The sequence below is a fragment of the Danio aesculapii genome, chromosome 19 (assembly GCF_903798145.1).
Source record: "Danio aesculapii chromosome 19, fDanAes4.1, whole genome shotgun sequence".
NCBI lineage: Eukaryota > Metazoa > Chordata > Actinopteri > Cypriniformes > Danionidae > Danio > Danio aesculapii.
In genome coordinates, this window is record NC_079453.1 from 25,529,825 (window position 1) to 25,557,523 (window position 27,699).

Here is a 27,699-nt window from a genome sequence, read left to right on the forward strand (position 1 = left end):
AATACCTTTTCTTCTGGAGAAAGTCTTGTTTGTTTTATTTCGGCTAGAATAAAAGCAGTTTTTATTTTTTGATAAAACATTTTAAGGTCAAAATTATTAGCTATATTTTTTCGATAGTCTACAGAACAAACCATCGTTATAGAATAACTTGCCTAATTGTCCTGTTCTGCCTAGTTAAGCCTTTAAATGTCACTTTAAGATGTATAGTCTTGAAAAATTATCTAGTCAATTATTATTTACTGTCATCATGACAAAGATAAAATAAATCAGTTATTAGAAATGAGTTATTAAAACTATTATGCTTACAAATGTGTTGAAAAAAATCTTCTCTATAATAAACAGGGAGGCTAATAATAATTCAGGGGGTTTAATAATTCTGACTTCAATAGTATATATTGTCATATACTGTATTTGTTACATTTTAAAACAGCATGCAATGTTTTTTATGCAATAATTTTGACTTTGAAACGCATCATTTATTATTATTTTGGAACTATGACATTAATTTATAATTATTACATAAAAAAATATTTATTTTTAATTATTTAATAGTTTTATTTCAATCTTTTTTATTGGTCTTTTGTATGACAATACAAATTAAATATTGAGAGGTAAACAATAATGTATTGTCCATTGTTAATCCCATCCCCTAACCTCTCATTCAATAACTCAATTAACAAAACAACAATAAATAAATAAATACCAAATTAAGAAAATTAAATACATAAGAACATGACATCAGAATAACAGGATAAAGGTGTGAAAAAAAAAAATAATAAAAGTAATAATAATAATGAAAAAAAAAACTTTTAATAAAATGGTAAATGTTACAGGTTTCCAGCACCAGGTGTATTAGGCAGGCCTTTGATGTAGTGAACAAAGGCATCCCAAGTCTAATAAAAATTATTTAATAATTCTAAATAAAAGTATCTTACCATTTCAATTCATGGATGATGACTTTATATCCTAAAATGCTAATCTTCTGTCGTAAATTTGACTTTATTTGATGAACTGGTATTTTATGTCATAACTTTGACTGTTTTATAATGACAGTCAAATATTTATTAATTCATATTATTAATATTTATTTACAAAAAAGTTTTTTTTTATTTCATACATTTGACATAAAAATTATGAGATAGGCCCCTTTAAATTTGACTAATAAATATTTTAAATCAATGACTTGAATATTTTAATAATTAATATTTTATTAAATGTCTAGTGATTTAAAAAAGATCATGAATGTGATTTAGTTTGGAGTCATGTTTCTCGTGTCCACATACAGAGTTATTAATACCATTTAATACCTGAAACACTTAACCATCTAAGAGGATTACAGGAACCACTGCTTTATCCCTTTTGCTGGGTTTTACAGCAGCAGGAATGCCTTTAATCTGGTTTCTACTTTAATATTTACTTATGGCTACTTACTTGACAATATTCCTGGGACATTGTTGATTTTTCTAGCAGCACGTGAGTGGCCAATCTTCTTTTAAGTCCAATCAGAAGGGTTCGGGATCATTTAAAAACAACCAAAATCCTGCTCAAACTGGCTGAAGTTAGAGCTATTTTCAAGTTCAACACTAAACCCTTTAGAAGCTTTCATTAGATTCAATTCCTCTTAGTCTTAGCCATGTTATTTTTATTTCAGCACAGAATGAAGGCCAGATAAACAATCACAAGAGGCTTGATAATCACCTAATCAAATTGTACCACTAATTAAGAAAGGAAAAGTAGACAAAATGGTATTAAATATCAGAGTGGGTTATATTATTATATGTTATTGACTTAACTACTTTCACAGTAATGGGAACTACATAATTATATGTGTTAAAAAAAGATAAAAATAAGACTCAAATCAAGACTTTTTAAGTGTAATGCTTGATTTAATAATATTATTTACAGTAACAATATGTACTTGCAGTATGGTGGTTTGGTACAGGCTTTGGTATACTGTACAAACACGTAAAAAGCTGGCTTGTTTAAACCTAATTTTTGGTCAAATATGTACAAACCACACATTTTAGAGTCTTAGCTAATGCTGTAAACTGAAGTAAAGAATATAGTACAACTTTGTAACATTACTGTAATGTAATTCATAGTAACTCATTCGTTTCTTTTTTACTAAGTTTTATTAACTCTGCCTAATTAAGGGCGTGGCCACTTGAGTGACACAAGCCTCACTGCTTGCTGTCTCATCACCTCAGCTGATTCCGGCTGATTAGCCGCTGAACTCAGCAAATACATCATATTTTTGTTTTGTTTAATGTTTCTTTACACACTCAATTGCCTTTTGGAATTATTTCCTACAATAATCAAATGATATGGTGTGCTGTGTGCACTTAATTGTGCTTAATAGGATGGTTTCTTGAACATGACAATGAGTTCACTGTACTCAAATGACCTCCACAGCCACCGGACCTCAATCCAAAAGAGCACCTTTGGGATGTGGTGGAAAGGGAGATTCACATCATGGATATGCAGCTGACAAATCTGCAGCAACTGCGTGATGCTATCATGTCAAAATGGACCAAAATCTCTGTGGAATATTTCCAGTACCTTGTTGTAAAGTGGCCAGGGAATGTAGTCTACCTAACCCTTGTTTTGTTCAGCCTACAGATAATGCAGGGTCACAAAAATTAAAAAAAAAAAATAGACTTAATTAGCTTTGGGAATAAATCCAATACGTCTCCTGAGCTATGAAAGAGCAATCCCATTCTCCTCTATGACCTCCACAGTATCTGCTGAAACCGAGATCTAATTCCATTGCTGATAAAAACACCCTCGAGGCCTACAGTACAGTAGGTTTGCGGACTCAACAGGCGCTGTAGGCAGGTGTGTGCAGAGATGGTATTTGAGACGGGCATTCTTGGCATTCCAGCGGGCACCTCATCGCCCTTCGTTCCAGAATTCCCTTCATTTTAGCCCAAATGCTGCACAGAGCTGCTTCTCAACAACCCCACACACCTGTTCTCCAGGACGGCTCGCTCCTCCATGCACCTGTGCTGCTGATCGCGGTCGTTGACGGCTAAATTAAACTCACGTGCGAGATGTGCTCCTGCTGTCTGATTTTAATTTGATAGAGAGTGACCTGTAACAGCTCAATCTGTAGTAACTCATAAGCACGAGGCCAATATCAGCTCTCTGGAAAAGCAGACAAGTGAAGCTCATACGCTTCATTGATTCAACATATTGTCGTAACACTGAAGCCAATGTAATGTCCTGCATGTTTTACCTGTAGAACAGATTCCACACGACAGAGACACGTGCTTATTGTCTGTGGAGGGAGCCAATGAGTATGTTTTGAATTCTCAAGATTTCACAAATAACGTTTTTATAAAATGTGTTTTATGTGTTTAATTAAACACAGACATGTGCGCAGTTGAAGGCATGTGAAATTTCAATTTCAAATATTTCCATAAATTTGTTTTACAAAGCAAGGTTTTTTGAAATTATATTATATTATATTATATTATATTATATTATATTATATTATATTATATTATATTATATTATATTATACTACTTCTTCAGGTTAGTTCTATTTCAGAGGTTGCCACAGTGGAATGAACCACCAACTGTTCAAGCATATGTTTTATACAGCAGATGTTCTTCCAGCGGCAACCCAGTACTGAGAAATGCCCATACACACACACATACACATATAGTTTATTCAACTGGCCCAGCCAGGACTCAAACCAGCGACCTTCTTGCTGTGAGGTGACAGTGCTAACCACTGAGCCACCATGCCACCTTCTATTCTATTATATTATAGGCACAGTGTAGCATGATCACCTCACAGCAAGAAGGTTGCTGGTTCAAGCCCTGGCTGGGTCAGTTGGCATTTCTGTGTGGAGTTTACATGCTCTTGCTGATCCAAATGCAGTTTTTTAAAGTCAAGGTCATACAGGCAGTGGTCAGAATCAGGAGCAAAGCAATAGCACAAGGGTAATCCAATAAACGTGGTTAATATACAGAATGAAGGTCAGACTAGGCGGCAATGAATCAACATGAGGAACAAGGCAAGAATCATACACAGACAAACAAACCAGGAAAAATGTTTTGTAATGTTCAGTAATGAAACAACAAGACTCAGCACTGTGTGTTTGCAAGTGTGGTGTATTTATAATTCATGTAAGCAGTTCATCATGATCCTCTGGCTGTGTGAGTGTAATTAATGTAAAACTGGAACAGGTGTGTGTGTGAGGTGCATGAAAGGATTTGCAGTTTGTGGTGGCAGAATTGTAGTCCGAGTGAAAGTGAAGGCTCTCCAGCGATTTGCATTAGCTAGAATGTTGGTGACTGTAACTATTATATTATATTATATTATATTATATTATATTATATTATATTATATTATATTATATTATATTATATTATAGAGACATGCTGATGAAGGTTGTGGGTTTTTACTGGGGTTCAGCTGATAAATATGAATTTGCTTGTAGCTAAATCCACTGTGAAAATGCTGGGTTCTACACAATTGCTTCATGTTGTCTCAACACAAACTGATGAAGTTAACTTAATTGATTTTACAAGTTTAAGTAGAATGAACATAAAACAATTAAGTTGTCCCCTCAAAAAATTCAAGAACTGTGATGTTTCAGCTTTGTTTAAATAAGTTGTTTGAAAAAGCAGCAAAAATCTTTTTTTGTGTTGTTAAAGGTAACAAACAGCGTTTCCCATGGTTTACATCTATGTTTACACACGTCCTTGCTACAACATACAGATAACTGTAGAAAATATACATGAAAGATATCAATTTTAACAAATAAAAATAGATGCAGGTTGTGGCTCACAATCCACAGCTTCTTCTTTTATTATTGGAAGTGCTATTTCTTTGAGAAGTTTTTAACTAAATTTTCCAAAAAGACAGTCAGACAGTTGCAGCTCATCCAGAACACTGCGGCCAGAATGCTGACCAGAACCAGGAAATCAGAGCACATCACGCCTGTCCTCAGGTCTTTCACTGGCTCCTTGTTACATTCAGAATAGATTTTAAAGTATTATTACTGGTCTATAAATCACTAAATGGCCTAAGACCTCAATACATTACAGATATGCTCACTGAATACAAACAGATCGCTCAGGTCTTTAGGATCATATAAACTAGAAATCCCAAGAGTTCAGTCAAAGCAGGGTGTATCGGCTTTCAGCTACTAAGCCCCTCGCTGCTGGAATCAGCTTTCAGAAATGATCAGATGTGCTCCAACAGTAGGCACATTCAAATCAAGACTGAAAACACATCTGTTTAGCTGTGCCTTTACTGAATGAGCACTGTGCTACATCCGACAGATCGCTCTATTATGTCTTTCTCTTCTTTTTCATTCTTTTATAACAAATTTGATCTGTTTTTATGCTTTTTTTAAAAACATTTTTATTATCTGTTTTTATTTATCTTATACTTGTTTCTTTTATACCTGTTTATGTAAAGCACTTTGAATTGCCACTGTGTATGAAATGTGCTATATAAATAAACTTGCCTTGCCTTGCCTTGCCTAAATTCAGCACTGAACCGGGAGAGATTCTGGAAGCTGTCCTTTGTAAAATACCTTGCACAGAGAGCTATATCTTTTTTTTTCTTTTTTTTTTTTTACATTTTTAAAATAAATTTCTGGAAAGTATTAAAGCAGGGGTGTCAAACTCAATTCCTGGAGGGCTGCAGCCCTGCAGAGTTTAGTTCCAGCCCTGCTTCAACACCCTGATCTGTAGGTATCAAACAAGAGTAAAGCACTCAATTAGTTTGATCAGGTGTGTTTAATTAGGGTTGGAACTAAACTGTGCAGAGCTGTGGCCCCCCAATGAACTGAGTTTGATACCTATATATTAAAGTATCCTGCTTTTAGCTATGTAACGTGAGTGTGCTACAACATCATTAGTTGCAGACTAGGAAGACAGACGTTTTCTTATGAACAGAGTAATGCACATGTATTTGTGGTAAACATAAGCAGCATGAATGGTGTCAGCATCTATAACTGACCACCGGTCTACATCTGGCCAGATGTATTTTCACGTGTGTTAGTAGCTGAACCACAGAGATGACAAAATTAATCAAAGCTGTGGCAGGCAGATTTAATATTGCATTCTTTCTTCCAGTGATTTCCACCATTGATTTTCTCAGCATGCCATACACGTGTACATGTATGGTCTATGCCAGGCAACATCACAGCATTGTCCTCAGTCTGAAAAGCATCTCTATTTGACTCCTGCTTCCCTAGAGAGAGAAATGTTGTCTACTACATGTGCTTGTTTCTTTTAGAAAGTTTTCATTCAGAAAAACTCTGAAACACTATTAGTTTCTTGAGAAACCTCAGGTGTATCATTCTCCAGCAACCTTATTTCTTTATCTGTCTGAAATTATGTAATGAATAGTTTTCTGTGACCTTATTTTCATTTGCCTATTGCTTATGAGAAAATCAGAATGAGAAGAAAAAAGATGTGCAGGCATAACTCCTCTGTTAAATACTATAATATTAGATAACACTTTAAAATTCATGGCATACTTATAATGATATACAATGTACTTTAAATATTTCATTAATAGAGTGGAGGAACTATGACGTCAATTTGTATGCAAAAACCCGGAAGCGAGTTAGCATTTAGCAGTTTCAGTAACCTCTTTTTTTGAATAAGATTTCGGTTAAATCGCTTAAATAAAGTTCGTAGCTTCCTCAAACTCAAGGTACTTTCACATTTTATTCCACGACATAAAACACATCAGTTACATCACACTCTTGATTTTTTTAATTAGTTACGCTTCTTTAAAAAGACAGTTGCCAAATCGAGTTGCTAAACTGGACTACAGGCGGTGTCGGAGACATTATACGTCATCGAGCTGAGCTGGTCTGGAACGCAGCCCACTTGTATTTCATAATTGTATTCTTGTATTCATAAATAGTATTTTATAGTTTGTAGTATTTTTCTAACTGGGAATTCATGTGTGTAGATAATGTCTTCATTTGTAGAGACTCTTATGACAGATTAATTTGTTGATCATTTATTTTAATAACGACTTAATGAAGATACTGCAGCCTGTCTATTTTCTGCTCTCAGTAATGCAAATGTGTGAATAAATTTATAAAAATACATAAATATTTTCATTTTAACATGATCAATCGATTTTTCGTTTTTTTCTTCATTTGAACACGTTTAACTCTATCATAACTGAAACATTTACACTCCTCCTTAAACTTGATAGTATATGTGGCTGTATGGGCTGCATTTCGCTGTACTTTGTAACCAAAAAGAACATTGAATGTTGTTCTCTATCAATGATGGAACTTGTAAGCATTTGATAGACCTGTCAATCATGCCTCATCACTAAAGTAAGTGGGCCGTATGCACGCGCACAATACACTTGTTTAAATATGTCTTATGATACTATGTAGGCACATTTGTAAAACATACAGTACATGTTTTAAAGCTTTTACAACAACCATAAAGCAAAACAAATGTATTTCCCATGTAAAAACTATCCAAAAGGGATGTAGGTCTATATACAGATGGGTTTTGCATATTTGTATGTGTTTATAATATAAAGCGTGGATTAAAATAGAATAAATTGAGAAGGTAAATCTTAGTCGTGGACCATATTTCTAAAAATAAGATGTTGAAAAGTTGTTGTTAGCAAGGTGTTGCTAATGTAACAAGCGAGCGCCCCAAAGGCACTGTAGTCCGTTTCTAGCCTAATGTTAGCTTTTCAGTTCTTGCGTTTGCATTTAAGATACAAAAGTGTTAAAAGATGTATTTTCGTGTGAGGATTATCTGGTTAGACAAAACGTGTATGTGTAATGAACTGTGTTTGAACACAGAGCTTATTATTAGCAATCTTCGACAAGCCTATGGGAAAATACTATAGGGATTTTATTGAGGGAACCAGTTTTATGCTAGCAGCCCATTGGCCTACAATGTGACATCATAGTTCCTCCACTCTATATTATATCTGTGAACACTTTATTTGAGCAATTTGAAGCACACTAAATAAGTGTATATTCAGTAAAAGTACACACATTTTCACATGTTTTTATGGCTCAAGGTTGAAGCACATTTTCTCTTGATTTTAGAGTTTCTCAGCTGGGATTGTTGGTGAAGTTTGGGTTTGGTGTGGACTTTGGTTTCATTGTGCAGCCGTGAGTTAATAATGTGAAAGGAACAGGTCGTTTTGAATTTTAACATTGCTATTCCTTGTTAGAAAGCTGCTGAGTTAAACCTTAATCTCAGAGTCTGTTTATTGGTTGGTTATTAATTTCTCGTAAACGTTTTGGATCCCCCACGTTGTTTGATGGGGGGCAAAGTACAACCATTCCTGTTTAGCATGAGACTGCTTTAAAGGGAAGATGAAGGCTCTGGAATTTTGTCAGAATTGCAGCAGAGAATGGAATGAATGGAATGTATTCTATTTTAAGTCAAATCATTATGACCTCATTGACGCCAAAAAAGCCGCTCCTTTACAAGACACTTAAACACTTAAGCAGTCAGCTGGAGCTTATCTACAACATAGACAATACATCCCATATTTAGGTGTTACAGGGAAAAAAATGGCACTGTTTGGTTTGACTTATAAGGGGGAGGTTATGAATCAGCTGAAACTGGGACAGATAAAGACATGGAAATACACAAATAGGTTCAACTCAAGTTCATGAAAGTTTCATATAGTGGAGATTTCTTCACAACCATCCTTAGGGTTTACAGGAAATAGTCGAAAAAAAATGTCCCTATGCCAGAAAGATGTAAGGCAGTTTTGAAATGCCAAACTGGTAAATCAACAAACTACAATAAATAAAATGTAATTAAATGTGGAGGATTTAAAATGCAGCAAAATGAAAATACCTTTCTTTCTGAAATGATATTTAAAGGTCACATGGAAAACTGAAAGGCTATGAAGGAGGCAGAAATCCCATTGTAAGGTTGCTGGCAGCAACTCAGTATGATGATGCTGATGGCTAGATATAACATAAGAGAATATTTAGTATTAAAAGATAAAGAAACCAAATCCCTCTTTTCAGTGGAGTCCTGAAGTAAGGGCACTCCATTGATAGAGAAGATGGGGAAAATAGAAACCTTGAGGCTTAAGAGGACACCTTATATCCTGTGTGACCCTGCGACAAGGCCACTGTGGCTTAGAAATGTTGTATTTTCTACCGCCATACCAGATTTGTCTGGTTATGAATCTGAAATATGCAAATAAATCTGAATGTCAAGGTTTAATTGCCTTTCCCTTTGAGTTAAGACCTTAAAAGAATGTTTCAGCTTCAAACATGTTAAGCTCGGTCAATCACGCTACTGCAAAAACTAGCTTCATTTAGAAATGAAATGATGAGCCAAGAACCCTTTGAAGTATAATGCTCACTAACAAAATACAATTGACATATTCATGTTGTTGTACTGTTTTCGTCATTGACTGTTACATTCTTAAGGATTTAACATGAAGTTTAATCATTAGCTCACGCTGCTTGAGGTCCATTACACTCTTGGGAGGCCACGATTTATAGCTGAATCAACAATAACACAATGAACTTCAGTGATTTACCATGGCTTTGAGAAGGAGGCTTCCTGCATTAAGCAGCTTTATAATATATTAGGATTTCCTGATCACCTTAGTCCTATATACAGTATATATGATTTAAATAGACTTACTGTATGTTCTGCACAACAAACCTAAACAGAGAAATGCAGTTAGATCAACTGCTAATATCAATATGCATCACCAGTCAGATTGTTTGTTAAATAATCAATAACTATGAACTAACATTTAGCTTAAAAGCTAAAATCATTTTCTTTGCCTATAAAGCTGTTTTAAAAGCTTGCAAACCGATACCAGTCCACTGCACACTCCCCTGTTGGATGTTAATGAGTTACGCACAAGTTTTGAGTAATTTTCCACTACAAAGTGAAAACCCAGGCCCAAGTGCATCCTGCTAATGGCCCTCCAATGATGTGACTCACAACAGGAAGAGCCTTTGGTTTGGTCTGCCTGTGTCAAAATTCCTCTCACATTCCTGTGAGTCAATGCATGTAGGCGATAGGTTGACCATCAGGCTGAGGTGAAAAGGTTTACATTTATATGCCTCCCACTTGGGGTCAAGGGTCAGGGCTAAATTTTCATAGCATCTTAGAGGAGTTGGATCAAGTTTCAAATTCATTGGATTTAACTAAGTGTAATAAAAATTAAATCCTATAAGAATTCTGAATATTGTTTATTTGGTGCAAACACTTTAAATGTGGTCTTCAGATGATATTTTTGTGAGCTAACATGTGACCCAGAACAACAAAATTAACCTGATTGAACTGATTTTTTTTGGTCAATAGTCAAAATTATTGATTAATGCTTATGCCAAAGAATTTTTAAGAAGTTATTAAGTAAAAATCATGTTCCATGAAGACATAAATTTCATATTCAATAACATATATGTAATTTTTGATTAGCAATGTGATGGGAGCTTACACTATAAAAAATGATGGGCTCTACACAATTCCTTCATGTTGTCCCAACAAAAATCGATTATGTTAACTTAATAGTTTTTACAAATTTAAGTAGATTGAACAATAAAACAATTAAAGTTGTCCCTAAAAAACCTTAAGAATTGTGTTGTTTCAACTCATTTTAAATAAGCAGTCCTTTCTGAGTGTATTTTGCACAATTTTAAGCATGTTTTTTTTTACTATATATTTTTTAAACTCTCAAATTGCAGATTTCCAGTATTAAATGTTGTCATATTTCAAACCAAACATGTTCACACTTTACAATAACGTTCATTAGTTAATGTTAATTAATGCATTTACTAACATGAACAAACAATGAACAATACATTTACTACAGTATTTGTTCATGTTAATTAACGTTAGTTACTGAAAATACAGTTGTTCACTGTTTGTTTATGTTAACTCACGGTTAATTAACTAATGTTAACAAGCATGGACTTGGATGTTAATAATGCATTAGTAAATTTTCAATTATGATTAATAAATGCTGTACAAGTGTTGTTCATGATTAGTTCATGTTACTAAAGGCATTAACTAAGGAACCTTATTGTAAAGTGTTTCCCCAAACATCAATTTATTCAGCTTTCAGATAATGTATAAATCTCAGTTTCTAACTGTTACTGGTTTTGTGGTCCAGGGTCACGTATTGTTGGCTTGGCTTTTTGAAGCATAAGGTTAAACGTAGTGTTATAAAGTGGTCTGTCAAAGGTCATGGGTCGATCTGCAGGGCAATGACCCTAAACACTTTAAAAACACTCAGGAATGGTAGAAAACAAACACTCGACTGTGGCCAGCAATTGGCACTCGTCTAATTCACATTGAATACAAAGGGCATTGAGTTATGGCGGGTTTATATGCATGCAAAGATGCAACAATTGTCTGTTCTAGATACTGTACACCTGCAATCTTGTAAATGGTCACTGTTTTGTTACTTACATTGAAAATCAAAAATGCATTTTAGTCTCTGGTTGAAAAAATATATATATTTAACTTCCTGAAGAAATGGGATGATCTTTCACAGATGAAAATGTGTTGGTTTGGGTTTTTATGTATTCTCCAAATATGCAGCAATAGGAAAAATTAAAGGGTTGGTCCACTACGATATCATATTTTAAGCTTTAGTTGATGTGTAATGTAGCTGTGTGAACATAAACAACATCTCTGAATGTATTATGCTTAAAGTTCAAAGAGAGACATTGGCTTTTACAGAGTTAGCTTAGCAAAGCCTAAAGTGAACAAAAAGTTTGGGGACTACAAAAAAAATACTTCTGGGCTAGTGAGATCACAAGGGCTTCCAATTACATGCATTCACCACGCACATACACCGTGCACAGCGAAGGGCATGGCCAGAGGTGCTGTAATGTTATAGCAAAGAAAGCTAAAATGACTCCAAATGCTGCTATTTTCACAGAGCTTGTTCTGTTTCTATATTTGAGCTTCTAAAGGACACGACACAAAGACAGAAGAGCTTCCAATTTAATTTTAATTATGTTCCAGAGAATTATAAAAAATATATAGCCAGCATTTGACAAAAAACAGCTTTCAGAATCTCTCCCAGTTCAGTGCTGGATTCAGATAAAAAGTCCTCCAACCGACGAAGCTGTGGATTGTGAGCCACAACCTGTAAGTATTTTTATTTGTTGAAATTGGTCAACTACACACAGTTTCTAGTGTTAATGGTATGTTGTAGTGAGGACAACAAACAAGGATGTAAACAACAGGAAATGGTGTTTGGCACCGCTAACAATTTAGCTACAAATTCATATTTATCCACCAAACCGCTGTAAACCCCCACAATCCTCACCAGCAGTCTTTCTCTATGCATCCACTTTCCTTGCGTTCTACATCTCAAATAACCAACTCACAAAAGATATGTAAACGTTTCAAATTACTTATGCTTATAACCCGAATACATATGAAAGACACTTGTCAGGTTTTATTTTAGAGAGCAGGCGTGAGGTTCAGCTGTGTGCGCTTCATCTTTCTGTCTGATTCAGGCAGCTAACGCTGCTAACAGCTACTCTCACTGACAGTGTTTACACAGCGCAAAATCGCAAGCCTGTAGGGGCATGATGTGCCATACATATACACTCTGGACCACCCCTTTAACAAATATGCTATAAGTAAAACATGAAAAAATAAATATGTCAGCAGCTAAACATGCTTAAATTTACCTGTACATGCACAAATATGCTAGAAGTTTGCTAGCAATATGCTAAAGCAAGCTAACAATTTAAAAATGTTATATACTAAAAATCCAATGATAATATTATAGTAAAAGGTAACCAATTTAGGATATTGATTAGCCTCTGTATAACCACTGTTTTACTTTAATAGCAAGGATAAACTATGGTTAATATAACAAACCATGGCTGCTTTTCGCAACCTTTTGCACATGGTAGCGGAGGTTTTTGTAACATATTGCTAAGACATGCTATCAACTGGCTAAAGCAAGCTAAAATGTTAAAACATGCTTACATATTGTTAATAGTGCATACAATGAGTTGAAAGTCTATCCTTGAAAAGATTTGTAATGCAGCAGTCTTTTGCTATTAAAATGACAAATATTTTCCAGATCGTAACTCTGAGACTTTGGGGAAGATGGGTTTAAGAAACAAGGTCATGGTCATGTAACTATAACAACAGGAAGAAGAAAAGATGTGTGCGGAGTAGATATTTGATTGACCTCTTGATTTAATAAGAGGGATGCGGAGAGTAATTTGGGTGATGGCTCTTGACCAGTGCATTACAATGAACCCTGATTACCGGATATTGGGCTTCTCTTTAAATTGTCTTACCTAACGATGAAGAGAGAAAAACCTAGTCTAGTCTAGGTCTAGTAATAATGAGTGCATAATTTCCTTTATAGGCTAATAAATAAGCAAATTAGGACGTGGTTTAAATGTCAGCATGCCTGCAGGAAAGATGAGAGGGCGGTGTATTAAAGAAAAAACAATTACAGATTTTCTCTTTAAAAATCATGCATCTGTATTAGGGGTGCAACAATACAGACTTCCCACAGTTCGGTTTGGTTTTCTGTTTTAGGGTCACAGTTTCAATATGGTTCGGTACATGAAATGTTCAGTAAAAAAACAAGACATAGTCAAACAAAAATAAAGAAAAAATATATACTAAAATAAACAGTGCTTTTCAGGTTTTTCAGGTGTCTAACAGTAGTTTTCGGTTAAATAAACTGAATAAACATGCAATGCTTATTGAACCATGGAAATCATAGGGAATGGTTCAATATTATATTGAGATGATTTTACTAAACTTACACAATGAATAACAAAAGCATTAGATAGCATAACCAGCTATGGCTATTTGAAAACGAATAGACCATTTTGCATTAAAATTCATAGTTATAATTTTAAGTGAAACATGAAAAATACTGATGACATTAATTAAGAATAATTTTTTTGTCATTTAGAGCATAAAATGACAATTAGTTAGGTTAAAATAATAATAATATTAGATAACACTGCTAATCATTGTTACATATATTTTTTATTTTACTTCAGAAGGTTTAGGAAAACATATTTTAAAATTAACATACATTTTTTAAATATTTGTAATTGTTATCAATTATCATTTTCAAGATGAAAATTATTCATGGCGACCCAGACGCACAGTAGGTAGTGCTGTCGCCTCACAGCAAGAAGGTCACTGGTTTGAGCCTCGGCTGGGTCAGTTGGCGTTTCTGTGTGGAGTTTGCTTGTTCTTCCTGCATTCGCGTGGGTTTCCTCTGAGTGCTCCGGTTTGCCCCAGAGTCCAAAGAAATGTGCTATAGGTGAATTGGATAAGCTAAATGGTCCGTAGTGAGTGAGTGTGTATGGTTGTTTCCCAGAGATGGGCTGCGGCTGGAAAGGCATCTGCTGCGCAAAACATGTGCTGGATAAGTTGGCGGTTCATTCCGCTGTGGTGACCCCAGATTAATAAAGGGACTAAGCCCAAAAGAAAATGAATGAATGAAAATTAATTATTTTATTTTGGGCTTAGTCCCTTTATTAATCTGGGGTCGCCACAGCGGAACAAACCGGCAACTTATCCAGCATATTCGCTGTGAGGCGATTGGTCTACCCACTGCGCCACCATTGCAGTGACATTTTGCTCGAATACATACCAACACCCAGTGAAACTGATATCATGTCAATGCCCTTTAACTAGTTTCTGCAAATTGCTAACTTGTTTTAGAACCAGTTTCTAGCATGGTAGCACACTGCTAGCACGTTTAGAATATTTTGAATAAGCCAAAATATTTTTTGTTTATGAAGATTTGAAACATACAATGCGTAACTGATACAATCAGGCATTATTTATATTGTTCCTACAAGCTAGCACATTTTAGCATGCTTCAGCTTGCAAATTATAACATATTTAGCATGTTACAAGTCTGTATAGCAAACTTTAACAAGTAGCTTCTAGCATATATTATAGCTGGTAGTGTTTTTATACAAATTTATAGCATACACTAACATGTTTTTGATCAAGCAACAGGTAGCTAGGCTACTATTTTTAGTACAAAAATAAACTTTAGTGCACTGACAACCATGTGACATACTGTATATTTTAGTGCACAGTCCATAATTTTGGCTTATTGTGTCATTTTCAGACATTATCAGGCAAGTTTGATACATATATTATAAATCATGTGTATATCATATATATTTTTTATTTAAGTGAAGATGTTCATGCAATCAGGTACATTCAGATAGCATCTAAGAAGACGATCAGAATGGATTGTTCTCAGATAAATCTCTGCATACACAGTAGTTGTTGATTTCAAATGCTATTTCTTCCTGAAGAGCCCTTGACATGTAGCGACGCTGTGTTCCTCATCTGTACGTGCCCTCGTGAACGCTGCGTTCAGAGTCTGTCTGTTCCCACAATGCCTGCTGTCCCTCACTCACCTCACACACCGTACACTGAAGTAGCAGACCTCCACATGCCCCAAGGCACTCTTTATCTCTTCAAACGAAATTAGGAAGAGCAGCGAAAGGACAAAGAGAGGCAGAGAGAGACAGACTGATATGGCTGGAGAGACATCTTCATTGTTCTCCTGCCTACATGGCTGAGGATGTTGAAATGTTTTTAACTCACATAAGGGCAAATAAGGATGCAGACATGGCCTTGAATTGAGGCTTTTTTTTTGGGAGGGAAAGATTTTCTTTATCAGTAAAATGGCAAAAGCTAACCCAGAAATGACAAAATGCACAAAGGATACAAGAAGAATTAGAATATTATGTGATCTAAAGAGAATTACATTTTATATGGTGGTTTTTTCTCTCTGCTTGCGCATTAGTATGTTGGAACTGTAATATTTAATAATAATATTTTAATGTTTATTCCATGGTCTGCTGATTTGATTGATTCTGATTGGTTGGAAGGTGTGCAAATACAATCATTTATACAACATATCTGTCTGGTTCTCGAATCTGATTGGCTGGACGGTGTGCGATATTCTGCAATATCAGAACTCCTACAGCCTCTTCACTCATGTGTATTACTCCGCCCGCATATAGTGACAGCAGATCAATAAACTCACTGCAGTTTGACAAATGTTGCAGCTGTTGGTCAACATAATGTTGTTATATAAGGCTTTTAAAGGTGAAACTGTAGTTGTTTAGATTGCAACTATGCATTTTATTTATAAGGAAAGTGCCTATTATGGAGATATAGTGCGTCGGCATCCATCAGCCTGTCACTGAGCAGAGCAAAGACGGTTGATGTCTGTCCACAAGATGGCGACAGAGACCGCATAATAAGCCCTTAGAGGAGAAAAATTTCTAACTACAACTGATCAAATCATTATTATACTGGTAAGGGACTTTCTAAATTGATCTCTCTTCTTCGTACATTGTAGTGCTGTATTTATACAACAGTAATTGTAGTGTATTGTGTCAGATGGGACTCACATATCAGGAATGTATGTATTTTGTGTTGGCCAATCTTTGTAAAACCCTGAGTTGCTTTTTAGTTTGCCATCTGTTTGTAGCTAATGAGTCTCCTGTTTTTGTTACTGCAGACTAGTTCAGTTAAAAGAAAGAAAGAAGAAATGCCTGCATGTGTTTACCGTTTTTCCTTATCGCAAACACAACAGTAATCTGGTAGTGTTTGCATTGCTTCGTTTTTTTCAGGGTAATTATTGTGATCTGATTGCAACAGAAAAATACTGGAAAATCTCTGTAGACTGGTGCCAATTCATGACGTTCAATCTTATAATCTTAAAATGTCAGCCAAAACACCTATTTTGTAATCACTTTAGATATTACGCTAGAGAATCATTCAAATACTAGCTCTAAAGTGACGTTTGTGAAGTAGCAACAGGTTCTGTTGTTCTGAGGTCAGTTGCCTCGTGCCAATGCACGCCTTCCACCAGTGGCGATATACAGCCATATTGCACTGCCACTCGTGTGATATTGTCATTTAATAAGTAGTTTCAGTTGGTTTAGATCACAGTTTGAAATTAATTTGCATAGACTGACTATAAATAACCATAGCTACTTAGTGACAGTTGCTGGAGCTGGATTATTATTTTTTTTAATATTGTATAACAGAATGATACATTCGGTACACATCATTTACAATAATAATCATTAGAATATTTACAATGGTGCCAATAAAGAATGAAAAAAGATAAACAATAGGAAAAAAAACAACAGAAATCAAACAAAAATTAAAGAGATATCAACAGGTCATCTGATCTCAGGATAGATATATAATAGAGAGGAAATTGAGAGTGAAGAGGGCAAAATAATATGATAATAGCAATTAAGAGATTTAATAGATTATACATATTAAAGGTCGTGCAAATTGAATATGTTTTGAGTGCTTTCTTGTTAAGTGAATCTGGAATTGTAAGTAAATATTAATCTCTTATATAAATGCTATGAATTCTGGCTTGCAATTTGAAAATGTACATTTATGACTGTAGAATCTGCATAAAAAAGAATAAGGTTTATTATAAAGCAGATGTTAAAATTTGTATAAAAAACTTAAATAATTACTTTATGAAGTAATATTTGAGATAAATAATTTAACATCTAGCCAAAACTGGAACTCATGGTTGCATGACCAAAATAAGCGAGGAAGAGTTTCAATGTCATTCTGACAAATGGAGCATTTTGTCTCAAAGTCTGATCCAAATTTTTTCTTTAAGACTTTTTTGACAGGGTAAATCTTATGTAATAATTCAAAAGATATTTCCTTTACCTTATAAGTAAGGAACGACTTTTGCTGTATGGACCATATATTTTCCCAGTTTAAATGATCAAAAAGACTGTTCCAATGTGAGATAGCAGGAGGGGTAAAGACAGTATCGAGGAACAGAGCTTTTATTTTATAGTTTTTTAAAAAACTTTTATAGCAAAACAATAGGCGTATTAACTGATTCTGGAATGGTAATGGTTCTTAGTCCTGGAGCTGGATCTGTGTAATTTCGAGGGCAAAGATGTTAAAAATGAGTGTGAAGAGGTAGCTAATACATGTTACTATGAGCTATACTATGTTATAACTGATGAAAATTTGCTTAAATATTGCCCTAAAGAGCAAAACTAGTTTTAACTTTTCTGTAACATGTAATAATCAACACTTGCTGGGCATTAAAGGATTTTAAATGCACTATCTGGAGGCAGCCGCAAAATCCTTTAATGCTGGGCAAGTCTTTGTTTATGCAGTAGTTACTAATATTCATGAAATTGTATTGATTCTTCATTAATTCACTCACTTTCCTTCAGATTATTCCCTGCCACAGATGCCCTTCCATCTGCAATCCAGCACTGAGAGTACACCTGTCAGTGCTGAGAAACACCCACACACTGTCAACAATTCACACACTCATGCACTAAGGCCAATCTGGTTTATCCAATTCACCTAAAGATCTCAGGAATTTATATCATGGTGAGTTGTGATCAGCCTTTTTGGACAAACGCAGGAGCGCACAATGCAAACCAATAGAAATCACAACAGAAGAAGCTGACCGTTTTATAGTAATCACTCTTAAAAACATCTCACAAACACGCAGAGTAAAATGGACTAATGTGTATACCTTTATAAATGCTCTTTGTGTCTGAGAATCTGAACAAATATGCATTCCATAACATTCTGTCTCCAGCGGTGAAGTGTAACTCGAGAAGCAGGGTACAGATGTGAATATGCAAACTTCACACGGAAAGGCCTCCTGGTCCAGCAACCTTCTTTATTCATTAATTAAATCAAAATATTTTAGAAAAATATTGATCAGATTGAAATAATCATAATTACTTTTTTAATATTACATTTTAAATTCTAAAACAAATGTATGTAAATGTGATTATTAATTGGTAAAAATAATAAGAAAATACTCTAAACAGAAAGGCAAAGCTAAACTTGTAGCAATACTAAACAGTAACGTTGTCGCCTCACAGCAAGAAGGTCGCTGGTTCGAACTTTGGCTGTTTCAGTTTGCATTTCTGTAAGGAGTGTGCATTTTGTACATGTGTTTGTTTCCTCCGAGTGCTCCAGTTTCCCCACAAGTCCAAAGACATGCGCTATAGCTAAATTGGGTAAGTTAAATTGTCTGTAGTGAATGTGTGTGAATGGGAGTGCATGGATGTTTCCCAGTGATGGGTTTCGGCTGGAAGGGCATCCTCTGTTTAAAGTATATGCTGGATAAGTTGGCAGTTCATTCCACTGTGGCGACCCCTGATTAATAAAAGCCGAAAAGAAAATTAATGACTGAATAATTGTAATAATTGTAACATGTATACATTTTAGATTATAAGATGAGGGTCCATATATGATCATATTTGGGCTCTCTGGCATCTAAAATAATTTTTATATTTAATAAATTTGCAAAGACTTCAAACATCTTTCACATTGTCATTATCGGGTATTTGTAGAATTTCTGAAAAAAAAAAAACAATGCCGAAAAAGCGAAGAGCTCTACTGTAAAACATGGTAAACATATTTCTTTCTTTCTTTCTTTCTTTCTTTCTTTCTTTCTTTCTTTCTTTCTTTCTTTCTTTCTTTCTTTCTTTCTTTCTTTCTATCCTTCTTTCTTTCTATCCTTCTTTCTTTCTTTCTTTAAGAAGAATCTTGTTCTTGGAACCAAGCATGACAGCAAAACGTACAGCTTTGGCATTTTGTGCTTGAGGTGGAAAAATATAGGCTAATTTGCTGAAATCATAGCCGTAACCTTTTCAAATGATATGATAAAGCACCACCATGTCCTAAGAAAAAGACCCTCTTATTGTTGCCTCTGCCATAATGATAAAATATGCTAGAAAACGATGCCCCATGGCACACAGTGAATATTCATGCGTCTATGCTTGTGTGTAAACGATAGCGTCCACATGCTGGTTGTAGGAGGAATCAGGCCGGTGTGTCACTGTGTGCGGAGACACGTCTGCGTCACTGAAATCATTGCTCTCTGACGAGGGTTACTGTGCTCCGCATAGCAACAGCTTTATGGTTTCACTCACTCCCCCGCAAAGCGCCCACTTGGCTGGAGGGAAACACTGTCAGAAACACCCAGCTGCCCCTTCGTCTTTCTCCATCCGTTTCTGCTGCCTTTTCTGTACTCAAGAATGAATCTATTATAATAACTTGCATAGTAAACACTCATTTGCGCTTATAATACATTCTTTTCTCTGTATGATCTGCTAAAAAACCATCAACCATCATTTAATGGATATAGCCTATTGGAGATTGTTTTGGTTTTAGTGCAATGGAAGGATCTTTTGGTAATATTTTCTTTCTATTGTTTCATGTTAAAGCCAATAATTTCTAATGGAATATGCCCCTAAACACATTAGAAATCATTTTCAGCTTGGTCTTTTTGCTGTATTTGTAATATAGACTAAATATACACTATTACTCCATAAGATAATACATATGTTTACATTAAACTACTATTAATTCTTGTATAGAAATATCTTGTTTGTTTATTCTCATATACATTTATGTACATTTCTTGTACAGATTCTCTCAGATTATATTTAAGTGTAGCATTTACTCTTTATATTTACATATTTATTTATTTTTTAATATTTACATATTTATTTTTATTTAAGGAAATACACTATATAATTGGGAAAAAGCTTTATATAGTGCCTGCAAATTAATTCATTCGTTCATTTTCTTTTTGGCTTAGTCCTTTTATTTATCTGGGGTCGCCACAGCGGAATGAACTGCCAACTTATCCAGCATATGTGATTCCCTTAAAGCTGCAACCCATGACTAGAAAACACCCACACACTCTCATTTACACACATACACTACAGACAATTTAGCTTACCCAAGTCACCTATAGCGCATGTCTTTGGACTTGTGTGGAAACCGGAGCACCCGGAGAAAACTCCATGCAGAAATGCCAATTGACCCTGCCTAAGCTCGAACCAGTGACCTTGAGGCGACAGCGCTACCCACTGCACCACCACACCGCCCCCTTTTGCGTTCAACAAAACAAACAAAAAAAAAAACGTTTCAGAACAAACGTAGGGTGAATAAATGATGACAGAACTTTCGTTTAAGGGTGATCTCTTTAAGAGCCTTTATTGTTGTGTTTTATGTTTATGTATAAGAGTGAAAGAGTGCAAAGAAAACAAAACAAATACGATTTCACAATTTGGAAAACTACGTTTTATTAATACGTTAAGATTTGACATAAAGACCACCACCAAGTGGTGATGTCGTTGGTCCATGAAAATTTCCTGCTTGTTGTCAAACTATTTCATAAGAGGCAATTCTATGATAACTTGACGTTAAAACACCTGCCATAGGATTCTCTATCAATATGTGGAGCTTTTTGGATTCTTGGAAGCTATGGAAATTAAAAATGTAAACCAGGAAATAAGTTTGGACCATTGTTATTGTTTACATCCCTCAAAATGGTCTTACAATGTATGATGATCGACATCTTTTATGGATAAAAAGAGGTACTTTTGTAATACTGAAATAGTGGTTTAACAACACACATTTGATCAGTATCTCATAAATTAACAGACAAAACTGCATTGTGTGGTTCGAGTGCCAGTCTTTTACTATTATACAGTTTTGCAAAGAAACAGAAACATCTTCTTTTTTTTGCATATAAACAACAACATTGTATCATCAACAACCCCTATTAATGCAGATGTGTGAAATGACTCAATATGCTGTATTATGCATGTCAGGCCAGTAGTTGGCAATGTCTCTTTGTAAAGAAGCGCTTTTCGCCTGTGCTCATACATTATATGACAGCGCAGTGAATAGAAACAATTAGGGTGCCATTAAGTACTTGTGCATCTCCATAGACTGAACATGCAATATACATATGAATGTATGTGTATGTATGGCATTTTTTTAGTTGACACAGTGACAATAATGTTTTTACTTATTTTTGGACACTGGGACCATCTGAATTCTAAAACTAGGACAGGCCTGTAGCGGGTGAGGTGGGGGGTTGGGGATGGGGTTCGGTGGTTCGTAAGACCCACTCCCCACTGACAAAGGTCCAGAAATTGTTCCATACATGAGCTCATTTGTCCTATTTTGACTTGTTATGCCATCATAAGTTGTTAAAATAACCCATCGAAAAAGGCTTTAAGACCAAGCGGAATCTGATGCAAGTCAACTGTCACTGTATTGTTGTTATAGAGAAAACATTTTATAAGTAACTTTTGTTTTAAATCTTGGACCCTCTTCATGAAAGCAAAAATGACCAATATAAAGTTGTGAAGCACCAAAAGTGGCCTATATTAATACTCATTTGACTATTGTTGTTATCCATGAATTTTCAAATGTACTTTTTCTTTACAAGAAAAGCTAGAAATATCGAGAAGCTTTACATTACTATTATTGTGTTTATTATTATTTTTTATTCAAATGGTCAAATTCTGAGACTGAGGAGAGTTGAATGTACTGGCCACTTTGTTATTTGCCTAATAAATTAAAATAGGCCACAGTTTTACATTTAAAACTTTAACAGACTGCTATTTTTCCCCTAGTGATATATCATATTCTTTATTCTAAATCAAAAAGTGTGACAGTCCGACAAGCTAATCCAGCAAAAAAAGTGCTTAAAATGAGACTAAAATGCAGCCACCCCTTTCGCTAGGCTGGCTATGGGTCTGTAGGATGGCCATTGCGGTCATTCTGGCCATTCATATTGTATAAGACTATAACAAATATATTTTTTGTTATGTCATTTATACTTTTTTTAACCACTTTTGAAGGTGAGCTTTGCCTTCGCTTTTTCCAACAAACGGGAGAACAGATATTTTTTGACTATGGTAATTGTTTTTGGAGGTTTGAAAGTCTTGTTTTAAGTAAGTTGTTTTTGATAGCAGAAAGTTGTTTTTGGTAGCATAAAGTTCAAATATTCAATAGGCCTGGGAAAAATTAAATGGATGAGGTCAATTTGACCATAATGGCTACTCAAGGAAATACTCAGAACTCTGTTGTGTTTTGTAATTTTAATAAAATAAGAATGTTAGAATGAAACATACACACATTTACTGTAGGAAAAGTCAGTGTATAATCATATTATCATATTGGTTTTACTATAATCATATTGGTTTTATTTTTTTAAAATTATTACAAAATTTAAAAACTGTCAAAATGGACTGCCTTGATATCAGTAAAACTACATGTTCAGAAACCTGACCACTAAATTGTCTTGTTGTGTAAATGAAGAGCCAATATGCAGGGGCTTTTTTTAAAGCTGTGTTAAAAGCTGTACAGTGTAAATGCCTTCTTAATCTAATAGGTTACTTTCTGATAACAGTCCAATTCAACTTTAGGTGTTTAAACAACACCACTTACAACTAAAATCTAATTTTTGTATGTATTTTAGCAGTCCATTTATACATAATTACATTGTTTTGGGGGCTTGAAAAATGCTAATGTATTCTTATCTGTTAAACTACAAAAATTAGAACATGTGTGTGTGTGTGTGTGTGTGTGTGTGCATTACATGTTTAATAGACAGGCCTGTGCAAATATTGACAACCAAAGCAACAATGGCAGATATCATGACTATGGCTGTCCGAAATTGCCTACTACTCAATAGGTACTGCATTTGAGTTTGAATTTACTACTCGACCGTTAGAAATACGCATACTATACACTATGAATGTGAGTAGTATGATTGCAACTAAGACGTACTACATCCGCCATTTTGTCATGATCACGTGACCTACTCGTGTCAGTTGCTTCACTTCACTCCTATTCATGAATTCTCTTGCGGTGCATCACGGGATAGCGTTTCCTCCATTGGATACACACTTCAGAATATCGCTGGAAGTAGTAGGTCATCGGGGTTCTTCTTGCATACTGTTTTTTGAATTCTTTGAATTCAGACATACTTCATACTGTTTTTATCATACTATATAGGGGATGTATGTGATTTCGGACGCAGTCTATGTTTGTGCTTCTCAGTATAGTACGTGACATTGCCAACTAGGGGTGATTAATTGATCAAAATGAAAATGCAAATGTGATTGTCATGCACATCTTGTCAGGAAGGCAGGGTTGTGTGTTCAGCAGTAAATTTCCTCTCAATGACAGAGGGCACTCTCACTCAGAAGTTCAGAAGATAAACAGTGAATAAACAGAAGATTTATTTCATTTATTCAATGTGACGAATAATCACACTACTATAGGATCATCTTACAGAAGGATTTATTTCAAACATTTGACTGAAGTTATGAAGTGAGTAGATATAGTGCAGCAGTGCATTTAGTGCAGTTTTAAAGTGCAGCATTTTCTACAAAGAGCCGTAGTTCACCTAAAAGCAATGCTAATAGCTGTGATTATCACAAAAAATGATTATCTCCATGTCATTATCATTGAATGAAATCAATTTCAATTGTAAACTCAAACTTGTCAGTGAACTTTGCCTCTGTAGTAAATGCTGCTCCATCTGAAAATGTGCTGGAGGTTCAGAACCGGCTTTACTAATAAAAATGCGCATGAAAACCATCTAGGAATAATTACTCAGCCCTATTGCCAACTATTGGCCTGGCATGCATAATAGGGTGCCATTAGTCATTTTTATGGACCTGTGTGAATGGGAATTGCTTTGAAAAGGTTTTCATTCTGCTTTTACTGTTGTGTAAACATACCCTTAAATACATTTGTCAATCATGGTCGACTTGAAGGGATATTTGCTTGCCAGCAGTGTGGATACCAATGAATCCAGTAACATCTATAATTTGTGTGCGGTTCATGTTCATTGTCTATTAATAATGCATTTGTCCGTGGTCTGAACTGTTCTTAAAGTCAGATATATTAGATGTGAGAATATCCCCCATCTAATGCACAAATCCTGAAGCCTGCATTTTAAGTATTTTACATGTTAAGATGTATGAACTGCACATTTTATTGCAAGTAAAACATAAACACTGAAATTCAAATCTTTCATGTTTTATTATAAAACAATAACATAACAGTTTTGCATTTGCTATATATACACACAACGATCTGGGTTTGACAGTTATTACCAATGCATCAAATGAAACACTTAGGACTTATATAAATACATTATACTTCGTAATTTTAAAAAACAACCAAGGCAAAGATGGGCATAATTTGGAAATGTCACAATCCAGTAAATTACTTGATGTTTACATAACTAAAAACATGCTTTTATCAGTTTAACAGACCATAATACATATGCAAAATGACCACATTTTCACTGAGAAATGCTACATTGTCACAACTGATATTATAGGCTGCATTTTAAAATGTGTCTGATTTAATTGCATAGGGACTAAGATGGATTGAGCCAACAATCGCACTTATTAGCTACGTTAAAACTTACAATTGTAGAAAGAGTGATCAGACAGTTTACAATGCATATTAAACAGTGAGCATTTACTTTACTGTTTCTATACTTAAATCTAACTGAACATTCTTAGAACATTCAGGAATAAAGGACCATTCACACAAATCATCTGCATTCAAAAGATAATAATTATAAAACTGGAAGTTCAAAATTTGAACAGCTTTAAACTGGTCCGGTGCCTTAAACGTGATGCTCATGGTATAATATGCAGGAAATGGACAAAAATGTGTGACCATTTTGTTAAAAACGGCACAGATGAAATGCTGTGTGAACGGCCCCTAAGATTGTCAACTTGCAAAAATCCAGTTGAGTTAAATAATCAGTCTTTGTTCCAATATGGATTCCATAAAGGGCTTATCCCTGATTCTTCCACCACTTTGAAGGGGAAATGTGAAACTACTCAGTCCGTTTTCTTCCAAATACAGCAGACATGCTCCTCACGATACCTTTGAACCCTGCAGTGCCCTTCTTGAGCGCTTTTGCTTCTCGAATGAGCTCGAACAGTTCATGAAACACCATCAAAACACCATGGTACGTCTCGGCGGCGGACACCTCAAAAAACCCACAGTCCGCTGAGAGTGCCAGCAGCCGGCCCTCCTCACTGGACACTGTACGGCGGTGCTGGAGGTCTCGTTTATTCCCCACTATGATGATTTGAGCTGTGCTGGCCAGTTTTTGCTTGGCTTGTCGTATGCACTGCACTTGTTGCCGCACCACATTGAAGCTGGCACGGTCACAGATGCTGTAAACAAGGATATAGCCGTCTGCCCACTGCAGCTGCCTGTCACTGATGTATCCGGACTCTTCGGCATTCTGAAACAACACATTGATGCGTTAATTTAATTCACTTCTGTACTCCACTTGTTGCTAGTAAAGCTGAATTAGCTACCAGCACATGTTCATTTTTAGCAATTGTCTATTAGCATAACTTTCCCAATAATTACAACATAATTCTTTAGTTTTCTTTGTTGGTTAGTTTTAAGATACAAATATTCATGAGACATGTATACATGTAGCCTATATGACAAGAGATAATAATTGCAGGCTATAACATAATTAATGTTAAAAGTGCTTGCATTACTGGCATGAAAAATATGTTTAGGCATTGATTTTATTTGCAAATGTACAAAAAAGATGCTTACCTGTGGGCAAAGCGAGTCCCATATGTTGAAGCAAATTTCACGGCCGTCGATCTTGTCAGTGTGGCTGTATATTGATTCTGTGAATGAAAAGAAACCTGTTGAGTCAAATTCTATTTCATACCTTCACAACTGAGTTGAAGAAGTAGCTCAAGTGACAATAAATAACATGCTTACCTATATCTCCATATTCTCCTATGAATCTCCTTGTTAGGAAACGCACGGTGAGAGCTGTAATGTAAAAAGAAGATGTCATTAGTACTCTAATTCAAACTATAAATTAATTAGGACATTAGGTAAGGCTGCTGGATGCATAACTTACCAGACTTTCCAACGTTTTCAGCTCCAAGTAACAAAATGTTAGCTTCCACTTTCTGCTGGTTGCCTTCCATGGTTTTGCTGCTGTAGCGATTGCGTGATTTCACTTGAACAACCATTGGTGGGAAGGCTAGTATATGCTGTCAGTAAAGTCCAACAGTAAGCAGGTGTTGAATCTAGAGAAGCGCATACGAACGGCGCTCTTATATAGGCTCCTAGGCGGGGCTTCATGCGGGCTGACCAATCAGAATGAACAGCGTCCATTGCGTTTAATTTAATGGATTTTGTTTTTTTTCTCAAGGCACAGGAAGTTTTAGAAGTTAAATATTTAATGTACATAAACCATAATCTGGAAGGTCAGGAATACTACACACACAAATAAAAAGAGAGACCTCTTTCTCAGGTTTACCTGGATTTATTATGTGTAGGTTGCAGTAAAATTCGTGATGTTTTTGTTAGATAAAGATCTAATAATATTTTTTCGAAAATTCAAATAGAATATTTATTTGTTGAACTTTTTAAAAATCGAACTGTTTCCCTGAAGTAAAATATCGACATTGTGTTGCCTAATATGAATATAAACATAAATATAAAAAAATACTGCACCTTTTTTGTTAGCAATTATGTAACGATATCATAAAAGAAACAACAGAAAATGCTCTAAATGACATTATAGTTATGCATTTACGTAAAATGTAATATTTGATTTATTCTTTATACTTTTTTCTTTTAAATGTAAGAATAAAAATGTTATTCAGAGCCGTTATTTTGTTGAATTAAAAGGTTCCGTCTTTTTAGACGTTTCTATTAATGCATCCATACAGCTGCAATTAATTTTTAAGCATACTTTTACTTAATATTGTAATATATGATAATTACACAATTGTCATAACATTATTATTACTAATCTCAAGATGTACCACATCTCGATACGCTGTACACTAAGCAGCTGGC

At 35.0% G+C, this 27,699-nt stretch overlaps 1 protein-coding gene across 1 annotated transcript; it reads right to left on the bottom strand.

The window, feature by feature from the left end:
* Positions 1-24,904: 24,904 nt before the first annotated feature.
* Positions 24,905-27,274, bottom strand: zgc:64022 (Ras-related and estrogen-regulated growth inhibitor-like protein). Its single transcript, XM_056479949.1, has 4 exons — positions 26,750-27,274; positions 26,605-26,658; positions 26,431-26,507; positions 24,905-26,101 (listed from the first exon to the last, which is right to left on the bottom strand). Exons 1-4 carry the CDS (start codon positions 26,862-26,864, stop codon positions 25,685-25,687), a joined length of 663 nt encoding a protein of 220 aa, XP_056335924.1. The 5' UTR covers positions 26,865-27,274; the 3' UTR covers positions 24,905-25,684.
* Positions 27,275-27,699: the final 425 nt, after the last annotated feature.